We start from the raw sequence: 11,189 nt of genomic DNA on the forward strand, positions 1-11,189 counted from the left end.
TTTCTAGAAGATTCGATGAATTTGGATGTTTTTTGAAGAGTTTTTGGATGCACCTATTGGAAAACCAACCTTAGGCTCTATTTAGAGCCAAAATTGATAAAAAAAAAGACTCTCTTCGCACTCCTCCGCTCGCTCTTGGTATTTCTTCGCATCTATTTGCTCCCTTTATGCCACTTTGTATCCTTCAACGTCATTCCACACCGTTAGTCATTTATTTTCTATATTGTTTTGAGTTTTTATGGTGAGTTTAAGTGTGAATTCTTCTCTAAGAGTTTTGGAAAGGGAGAAAAGTGAGAAATTTCTTCTTCCTACATTTCCTAAGAGAGGCTATAAGGGATTTTCTTTGAAAAAGAGTTTCGGATAAGTGTTGTTTGCTTATTATTGTTGTATGAACTTTCTTTTATATATGAAATTTTTGTTTTGTTGTATCTTTCTCATGAAGTCTGAGTAGTTTCCTTTATCTTTCTCCTTTACTTTGAGATATAGTGAAATGAAGAGATAATTTGAATGTGTCAAAGTTAAAATATAAAATAAATTGTGATGATTTTTCAACTCCGCTTTTAATTTACTTTTCGATCTGGTTAATTGAACCGTTAAAATATGTTATGAAACATATGATCTGGGAAATGGAGTATGAGTTCTACAACATAGTGAGAATCATATTTAAGTCCATGAATGAGTATTTCATTAATGAAATTAAGTGCAAATAAATAGAGAAATATACATTGTTGGGTATAGAATTGGAGATTTTAGGGTGACAGACTAAAATCCCGAATTCGATCTTAGTGTTTATAAACTAAAGCGAGAGTTAGCCATCAGGGGAAGGGAAGTGAGAGCTCTGAAGTGTGAGACAATATCCTCCTAGCCTAGGCACGGATTTAGGGACTAAACCTAAGATTAGCCAATAATTTTCTATAACACTGAATCAGGGTAGATAATTAAAATTGCTCATATTTGGCACAATACAAATTTAAACCAATTATTTCATCTCATTTCACCAAAAACTCTTGTAGTGGGAAAAATGATTTTTCATATTAGAAAACTTCATCACATAAACATAGTTTAGAAGTTACTGTTTTAAAATTTGCATTTAAATTTTGCTAGTAGTTAATAATTTAGTTCTTATAGTATGTAAAGCATCCAAAATTATGATAGTAATTTCGTTTTATTTCTGTGAATTTCCTAATTAATATATCATTTCAAATTTAAACCTTCCTCGTGGGATCGATATTTGGGACTTAAATAGAAATTCTTATATTACTTGATAAGGATACGTATACTTTCGTAGAATCCTAACATTAAGTGCTTAACATTATTATTCATAAAATACCACATCAAGTTTTTGGCACCGTTGTAAAGCGGAGTTAGCTTTATAAATTTTACACAACTATGTTTTCATCGAGATCAACAGCCACCTGGCTAACCATTTTAGCTTGGCACCTTCAGCCACCCACCTACATCCGACAACCCCCTGTAGACTGAAAAGTTTCAGAATGGCATATCTAAAAGAGAAAAAGACCACAATACTCTGTACTTCCCTCCTTAAAGTAGTGGCACTTTTGTAACATTACTTTTTTTTTTCTCTTCTATAAATAAAAGAACCTGTAGCATGTAAAAGTGCCGTTGAATCTCTTTTTGGGCTCTCCTCTCTCTCAATCCCCCTATAGGGAGAACTATCTCTTGTTCCCCTTCTGTAAACCAAAGATTTAACGAAATAAAAAAGATCAAAGAGTCCAAGAACACCCACCTTTATTCACCACAAGGCAAATCTCTTTTTGTCTCCCATTTTCTCTCTTCGTCTCCATGCTCTATCCCTTGGGCACTCAAAAGATAAATTTGAATTCAACGCTTACCCCTTGACTTATGTAGTTACCCTAACAAGCTTAAAAAGAGTGTACCAAACAAGATTCTTAGTTTTTCTTTACACAATGAAGCAAAAAATGGTCATATTAGATTTCACATTAATTACATCGGCTTCAACATGAATACAATAAAAATACTAATTAATTATTCCAACATTACTCTGATCTATCATTTGGTCCTGTTCAGCCAGATTTTATAAGAGAATTTTGCATGTATAATCGCAAAATAACCAACTAGAAAATTAGCCGTTTGATAGATCAAGAAAACAAATCTTATAAAATCCTTCGTTAGAAACTCCACAAATAATAATTTAAGACCAGATGAACCACAAAAAAAATTTACATTGATACTAACATTTATAGAAAATAACACCATTTAGATCTCACAAAAATATACTTAGCTTGACACCTCATTTTAAACCTTTCAAAATAAAAATAAACGAAAGTTAGTTTCCTCCCAGATCTCCGTTATTCCGTATGTACTGAGCTTTTATAAAACAGAAGTAAATAATTTTTACATTAATGAAAGCATTATAAAATTAAAAAAAAATAGAGCTTTCAAAAAGAAGAGAACATTACATCCGCCTTGCATCCAGAGTCTAATGATGGGACGCCACATGTCAAGTGGGCCCCATCATAATACACTGGCCAGTATTTAAAACGGTGAGGCCCACTTGAGCCATGGGGTCACATCATTAAACTCCAGATGTATCTCGAGTCCACATGTAACATTTTTCTTAAAAAATGACTGAAAATGCGAGAAAAAATCGATATTGTAAATCAATGTGTCCATTGAAGAGAATTTCTAAAAACAATTAAGGGCTTTTTTTTCCGGAAAAAGATAAGGGTTTGAACCAGGCATCTTGAACTTACTAATATACAATATATTCGAGTAACACCGCCCATCTAAGCAAACGACTACCCCATTAATAGCGCAATGGCAACCACTACAATCACTACAAGACTGACGTACGAAACTGCATTCGAGTAGAAGACAAATAGGCCCTAGGGACAGAACGAATAGTGATAATTCAACTTAAGATGGACCGAGACCAATCAATTTATGAAATGTTTTCTAAGTCATAAATTTCAAGCTGCACAATCACCTCGGATAAATACAGATACGAATATGGCTTGAAAAGCAAGCTATGAAATTATGTCAGTGTTTTCCAGTGAGCCTCATGCAAACGGTTCACTCGCATATTCAATCTGAAAAGAGGCTCTTAAAAGGAACTTTTTTCATTTTTTTTTAAGCCCTCAATCAGATCAAGGCGCAATATACAATTAAATGATTGCTCATGGCGTACAGAATCTATGAGCACCAGGAATTAGCCTTCCTCTCCAAACTCCTTCGTAAATCTCTCATGCAACTCGAGATCAGCTTTGCTGACGGTTGGTCGCTGCCTGGCAAGCACCTTGTCAAAATCAGTCCTTGTAATAGGTGGTGGAAGAATCTGAACGCACATTTGAAAAAACAAAAGAGAATCAGAAGCTAAATTTACAGCTGTCAAAAAAGATTATTGTTTTTGCTTGGCTCGATGATTAACTTTTGCTAGATTGATTTTTAAGCTTATTTTTTCAGCAAGTCAAACACAAACATGACGGTTTATATTCAATAATTTAAATCAAAATGTATATTCTATAATATAAAACTTTCAAGTAAATTTTATGTTTGTGAACTTAATGTTCAACTCAGCAAATTAATGCGCCAAACACAACTAGAAAATGGTGGTTCATTTGCTTAAAAACTTCGGCAAATAAAACTTGAGCTCACTCACTCGGCTCAGTTACACAATTAGTTGAGACAATGGGATATGAATAGGTCCTTTTATTTTTCATTATTTATTTTTATTCATTAAAGATATGAATACAAGAACTGTTACTTGTATTCATACAGGAGGATTGAAATATTTTCCTATTTCTGTTGGTTTACATCAGGGACCGGCTTTGCGCACATATCATTTTGCTTTAGTTATGGATGGTCTTACTGGACACTTATAGGAGGATGTATCTTGGTGTATGCTTTTTGCTGATGATATCCTTCTCGTGGATAAGACGAGAAAAAAAGCTAAAAAAAAACTTGAATTATGGAGGTCTACCTTGGAGTCTAAAGGCTTTCGTTTGAGTAGAGCTAAAACTGAATATATGGAATGTAATGTTAGTTGTAGTAGCTCTAGCGACAGAAATAAAATTATGGGTAATCAAATTATTAGGTGTGAACGCTTTAGACATTTCGGGTCTATTGTTCAAAGTGATGGTGATATTGATGGGGATGTTATTAGTAGAATTTAGGTTGGTTGGTTAAAGTGGAGGATGGAGGAATGCTTCAGGCCTGGAATGCTTCAGGCCTATTGTGTGATAGAAAAGTACACCTCTTAGACTGAAAGGAAAATGTTATAAGATGGTGAGACCTGCAATGTTCTATGGCGTTGACTGTTGGCCTTTAAATGAGAAGAATAAAACTAAGTTAAGTGTTGTCGAGATGAGAATGATTAGGTGGATGATTGACTTTAAACTTACAGAAAAAATGTGAAATGAATATATTCGTGATGGGGTTGGTGCAGCTCCAGTGACGAACAAAATTAGAGAGAGCCATCTTAGATGGTTTGGTCACATTAAACATCGACCATCTAATGATCCGATTAGAAGAGTACATGTTTTAGATTCGACTTATGTTAAGAAAGGCAGATGTAGACCTAGGATGATTTGGGCATATTGTATAAAAAATGATCTTAATTTAGTAGAATTAAATGAAAATATGACACTAAATAGGACGTCATGTAAAAAAATACTTCATAAAAAAATGCTTCATGTTTGTTGTTGTTGTTGTTACGCAGCCCCCATTTTACGCCTACCTTTGCAGCAAGTCCTTCCGCAGCAAGCTCCTGCATTGTGGTCTGCACAGCTCGAGGTGTTTTAGGTCCACATGGGATCCACAATCCATCAGCAGTCTTAATAAAGAACATTGCATCCTGGGTTTTTCGGACAGGTTCAAATAGAACATCCTTGACCTGTCATATGGCAAAAAATTGTCTTAATAACAATCAACGGACAATCTCACTGAATATAAATGCGTCCAATAACATCTGAGAGCAAATCATACACAAACAGCTACATCTGAGCCAGAAAAACCTTCTGTCTTGCGAGCCAAGCTCTCAAAATCACTTTCAGTCAAACTGTGAGGGGTGTCTCCTAAATGTACCTGTATAAATAAGAAAAAATTTACTTAGTCAATGAAATAAAAGCAGCATAACAAATTATAGTGGCAACAGTATCATAAGTTATGGGTACATTCACAAATTTATTTTTACAGAAAAGAAATAAATATAAAAATTAAAGCTAAAAATATCAATAGGATAAGTAGAAGGAACAAGCATGTCAAGCTGATGAGCAATGTTCTCACAAAATAGTCTTGGACGGTAAAGAGGTAAACATTTGCAAAAGGGGAACAAATTCGATCATAAAAAAGAATCAGATATTGCAGCAATACCTTAAACATATGCTGCCTAGCCTTCATATCAGGAAGAGGAATGTAGATCCGCTTGTCAAAACGACGCCGAACAGCCTTTTATTGGTAAATATAAGAGAAAAAAACAAATCAAATCTGCAACTGCTAATTGATTTTGAATAGTATGGGCAAAAACATCACAGAACCTGATCAAGTGCATATGGTGTATTTGTAGCAGCAAGGATGAGAACTTTCTGGTCATCATTACCTACACCCTGAAATGAAAAACAAAAACTTGAGCAAGTTTTTCAGAAAGATGCAAATGAATCGAGCATCTAGTGCAGATAAATTCTAGTTTTGACACACTGCAAGTTTATATTGTAAGTTCAATAATAATAGTCCAACCCATTGGGTTATATTTCGGTTAGAGCATCCACTGAACCATTTCTGGTAGCCATACGTTTGCCTGGTAGAAAAGGAAACAGAAGCAAAGAGAGCTAGAAGATCATCCAGTAATAGAGACAGCAACGAAGGAGCTAAGAAAGGAGCAAAAAAAAAAAAAATCAAATATGATAAAAAAATGTGGAAGAGGATGCAAGCCAGATGCTTTGAATAAAAGCAACTTGTTGAAGTGCGCGAGCTTTTACATGTGCATGAATATATAAAAGCCACAACAAAATCAAGAGAACCTTAAGATGAACAATGGATCACTGACACTCATCAACCCAGAATCAAGTCATGGACACCATCAAGCACTTAACAATGGTCCTAAAGGAAGAAGATGAGCTCTTTTAGGCTTGGTGATACAGAGAAAAGGATGAAGTTAAACTGGGGAACTGAAATATTAAAATATGTGCGGCCAAAGCAGTGATATAGGTAATTAAGGAAGAAGATTCTCCAAGAAAAAAATGAAAAAGACAATGGCATTGTAGGATGGATTGGTATTTCTAGAAAAGTCTCTTCAGTTTTTTATTAATTTCGACTGCCTAATATAAAAATAAATCAGTGATTCATAGCTAAGGAAGAGTATTCTCCAACAACACACAAACACACGAAATAAAAAAAGGTAAAGACATTTCCCAGACAAGGTCAAAACGTTTTAAAAAAGCATAGTCAATGCCTAATGCCACTTAATATAGGTTATTTTACAAGAAATATGCATAGCTTCAATTTCTACTATTTCAAATGTAAATTAATGTGGGATGCTACTACATCCTTCCAAATTTTAGCATTCATCAAACCCCCCCTTCTATTTCATTTCTGTTGAGATAAACTTGAGTAAAAACAACCCTAACACAAGAAAGCATGCCTTTGACTCTTTTTATTATACACTTTTGGTATCTTTTTCAAGCTTAGCTCAATAGCATAATGAAAGGTTAGCTAAATAACATATTAAAGTAGCATTAAGCCAGTTTATCAGCCACGCTTAAAAGGATTAAACAACAAATACAACGCTCACTATGCTTCAACATTCACCTCAATAGCATTAAGCTTGTTTATCAGCCACGCTTAAGAGCATTGAAAAACAAATACAACACTCATTATGCTTCAACATTCACCTCACTCAATAGCATGCACAAGCTCAATAGCATGCACAAGCAATATTCAGGTATCATAAACTAATCTTCTTCAAATGGTTGAGAAAACTTCGAACAAGAGACCAGACAAATTAAAAAACAGATTAAACTGACAAGAACCAAACCAGTAAAATTGGAGCTCATCAAAGGAGAATGCTGGCAGAAATTTGTGCTATTAAGGCTTGTATCACATTATCGAATTTCTATTTTGATGTGGATGAAATATTATCACTTCCTAAAAATTGAAATAAATGAACAATAATAATCCTAATTTTGCAATCAAAATACATATTTGGTATTTTTAATAAAAATAAAAGAGCTGGAGATCAAGCGCTTCAATTATCAAATCAGACGAAAGAAGAAAAGAGAGAATATTGTAGTGAGCATGAAAAGGGAGAGATTTATACTAACCAAATTTAACAAAAATCTAGAACATTTGGTTAAGGCTTGTGTACCTAATTGAGTTAAAAAGAGTATCATGGTTATGAAGCCTTAAACAATGTTTGAAATGTTGCAAGTACTTCACAATAAAGGAGAAAAACAACTATTAGACATTACTAAGGAGCATGACAGGGTCATACTTAAGCGCATGCCTATGGCATCAATAAAAGAAAAACAACGTTTCCATAAATCTGGATTACAAAAACAAAAACAACAACAAAGCCTTAATCCCACTAAAGCCTTAATCCCACTACGTGGGGTCGGCTACATGAATCTTTTTTCTCCATTGCGTCCTAATTAAAGACATATTTTCATGTAGTTCTAATAAATTAAGATCATTTTTTATACAATGAGCCCAAGTCTTCCTAGGTCTAACTCTGCTTTTCTTAACATAAGTTGAATCTAAAACATCTACTCTCCTGATCGGATCATCAGATGGTCGATGCTTAATGTGACCAAACCATCAAAGAAGACTTTCTCTAATTTTGTCCGTCACAGGAGCTACACCAATCCTATCACGGATATATTCATTTCCATAAATCTGGATTATTCTATTTAAAATATACCGCAAAACTAGATGACAAAAAAACCAAACAAATAACAAATGCATTCATAATTACAGAAATATGAGCACAATACTAAAATAACATAGCAAGAAAAGTTACTGTATTACAATGTAAGCAATAGACGCCCTTAAAGTTTCTTCCATATCAAAGATACATAAAATCTGAAATAAAACCAACTGCTAATTTTAACATATCAAACCAGACAAAACACCCAATACATTATTCTAAAATTGGTCTAATATTTCTCACGTCAGAAATATCGATTGTGGTATATGAAACAATCCCTTGGGGTTCCAAGTGTTTTATAATTTCTATAGAGTCAATTCAGTGCACAGAGAGTATTACAAGAGATTCAATAATTCAAAGATAGTTGGCATTCACAAAATTATATAACTATTGAAACAAATTGGGTTTGGGTCAATGAAAGTTAAGGACAGTGCTGAACTTTTAACTTCAATTTGTTAATTGGGATCTGATGTAGATGAGAACCAAAGGAAGTCAAGAGGAGTAGACAGAGGATCAGATGAGTGAAGGCCCGAGAGACAGGCAAGGAGTAAAGAGATACAGAAGTGCCTCAAAACTAGGGGAGAATGATCAACAAGAAGAATATTACTTCAAATTCATTTCTTACTCCACAATCAACAATCTCAATTAGAGTTTAAGGCCTAATATAAATACCAGTGGCCATAAATTTATGGACATTCTAGCCATATAACAAATAAGATAATGATAAGGTAGTCCATATGGTAAATTATCACCTAAACATTGACAAATAACAAAATAAAATAAGGATAACGACATAAACATTGCATAAAAAGTGACATAATTATGTGTCTAAAAGACTGATAAAAGAGATGAACAGAAGGCTAAATAAACTATACTAATCAACACATTGACTGATGATTGTGGATTGAAGCAATGCCTTGTATTACATCATCGATTCCATCAGAAAATTAAATTTACAAGTTTAATAAGAGGGGAAGTTTAAAGCAACAGTTAGATTGTCTCTACTGAAATAACATCAGAAAATTAAATTTACAATTTTCTAGGCAGGGAGGCTTAAAGCAACAGTTAAATTGTATTGAAATCACATGTAAGGAAGCAAAAACATGAACAATGCTCCAAGAAACGTGAGTAAATCAGATCCTCCCCAAAGCATACATTGATAAAAGTCTAATGTACCAAGAACACCGTTAATTTGGTGATTTCACCCACTTAAATTTATGCAAGGATGACTAAGCTAAACAAGTTCATTTTCTTGATCTTCTTATGATGAGCATGATGTGTCCATAGACTAGCAAGAACAATTACTTGTAGCTATACTGGCTTTGAGCAGGCAAGTAGTGTTGTGCTGGATGCTTGTTACACCAACTGCCCAACATATAAACAATTGAACAAACTCACCTCAAAAGGACAGATGAAAGGAGACAAGCATCATAAAATGGAAATGGAGAAAAAGAATGGTGGAGAAAGGAGCTGCAGTTTTACCCATAAGTTCCCTTGTAAAAAGTCAACTCAAGGCACAAAATGAGCATAAACTTTGCATTAGTAATAGCAATCATAAGACAGAAAATAAATTGTTTTTGGGCTTCAGCAAAGACGGAAAAAAATTGTTTTTGGGCTTCATTACTGAAAAAGAACATGTATGAAGACAATTTGCTATAATGGACAAATAGTAAGAGCAAGTAAATAAAAAAGAAGCTGTGTAAGATAATTAACATTACCTTTACGATGAAAAGTAACAAGCGCGATTAAGCGATTAATTATTCCAAGTTCCAACCATACCTGCATTTGCACAAGTAGTTCTGTTTTTATCCTTCGAGAAGCTTCACTTTCATTGCCTTCTCCACGCTGACCAGCCAATGAGTCAATCTCATCAATGAAGATGATGGAAGGAGCATTTTCACGAGCCATTTGAAAAAGATTTGAAACTAGCTTCTCACTTTCACCCATCCACTTTGAAACCAGGTCCGATGAAGATATACTGCAAAGGGTATAAAATGTATCAATAACATAATAAGCCTGTATCCCCAGATAACTCACATGCCATGAACTAGCATGCACAGTACCATTTTTGCATTATTATATGGTAAAAAACAGGAACTTCCACGGAGGTATAACTTTGCAAATGGCATTCAACCTTCAAAAAAAATCATAGGAACTACAGCAGTTCGTAAATTATTTCAATATATATAGACTACTATCATTTTGTGAAAAGAGACATTTTTCTTCACGCAATTTCTTTTTATTTACTTTTCAATCATGCGTCCAAATAGCAAATGAAAATCATTTACCTTTAACAAACTTCACAGTAAATATCAGTATGATAGTATCTTGATAGCGGCTCATATTAGACAACTTAGACTCTTATGTTCTGAACAAATTTCACAATAGCTTGATAGTTGCCATAACAGGCATTAATTCTGGGCTTATGGAGTGGACATGTAAGGTTATTCGAGAACTTTAATCATAGCCCAACTATGGCCTCGAAAGAGCCATATTTTAATTGCTTGCATCAACTTTTAGAAGAAGGGTCCCACAGGCCATGCTCTTAATGATTAAAAAACAAGATGAACATAACCAAGAGAAAATAGCACCGGAATTTGTAGCATTTTTAATAATAGGTCAACTCGTCCGAATAACCCAAACAATAATAAATACCAAAAGATTCATTAAGCATATATTAAACTCAAGTTCGACCTTGATATTAATAAATAGATTATTTATGCACAAACAAGATGGCAGAATAAGTCATAGGCAAAGTTCTCATAAGGATACAAGACATCTGAGGATAGTGTTGGTCTAGTTTCAGCAGATGTCCAAGCATATATAGTCACTTTACATGAAAGACACTCAGTTGCAAGTCCATAAATGATAAAATATTAATATATTAGGAAATAATTATCTTTCATTAAGCTAACAAACTCAACATGTAAACACAATTATTATAGAAGCTATTTCATATCTCACGTCTCTTGATGAAAAAGAAGTAGCAGCACAAAGCATTAAATTTTAGATGCATTAAGACATACATGTATAGCTACATTTGTCATTTCCATTACAGTCGATTATATCATCTTTTTACTGCATAGGTCAACTGTTGGCTCTAATGAAGAGAGTGCCGGGAAGTATTATGAAATTCCATTTTCCATATTATTCAATAATAATGTAACAATCAACTAGATTGCAAAGAAACTATTTATCCAATACGAGGTGATTTCACACCCATACTCTGGCATACTTAAAGAACATGCAAGTTCCTTGTAGTTTGAAGTGAACTAGATGAAAGCATTGT

The 11,189-nt window shown here is 33.8% G+C and overlaps 1 protein-coding gene across 1 annotated transcript; it reads right to left on the bottom strand.

The window, feature by feature from the left end:
- Nucleotides 1-2,695: 2,695 nt before the first annotated feature.
- Nucleotides 2,696-9,878, bottom strand: LOC110026394 (protein SUPPRESSOR OF K(+) TRANSPORT GROWTH DEFECT 1; the record flags this gene model as incomplete). Its single annotated transcript, XM_020727312.1, is given in 6 exon segments — nt 2,696-3,316; nt 4,718-4,873; nt 4,966-5,064; nt 5,353-5,427; nt 5,517-5,585; nt 9,680-9,878. Coding segments are annotated over 6 exon segments (724 nt in total), but the record flags the coding sequence as incomplete, so codon positions are not given.
- Between the last annotated feature and the right edge of the window lie 1,311 nt (nt 9,879-11,189).

The sequence above is a fragment of the Phalaenopsis equestris genome, unplaced genomic scaffold, assembly GCF_001263595.1.
Source record: "Phalaenopsis equestris unplaced genomic scaffold, ASM126359v1 Scaffold000370, whole genome shotgun sequence".
Taxonomy (NCBI): Eukaryota; Viridiplantae; Streptophyta; class Magnoliopsida; order Asparagales; family Orchidaceae; genus Phalaenopsis; species Phalaenopsis equestris.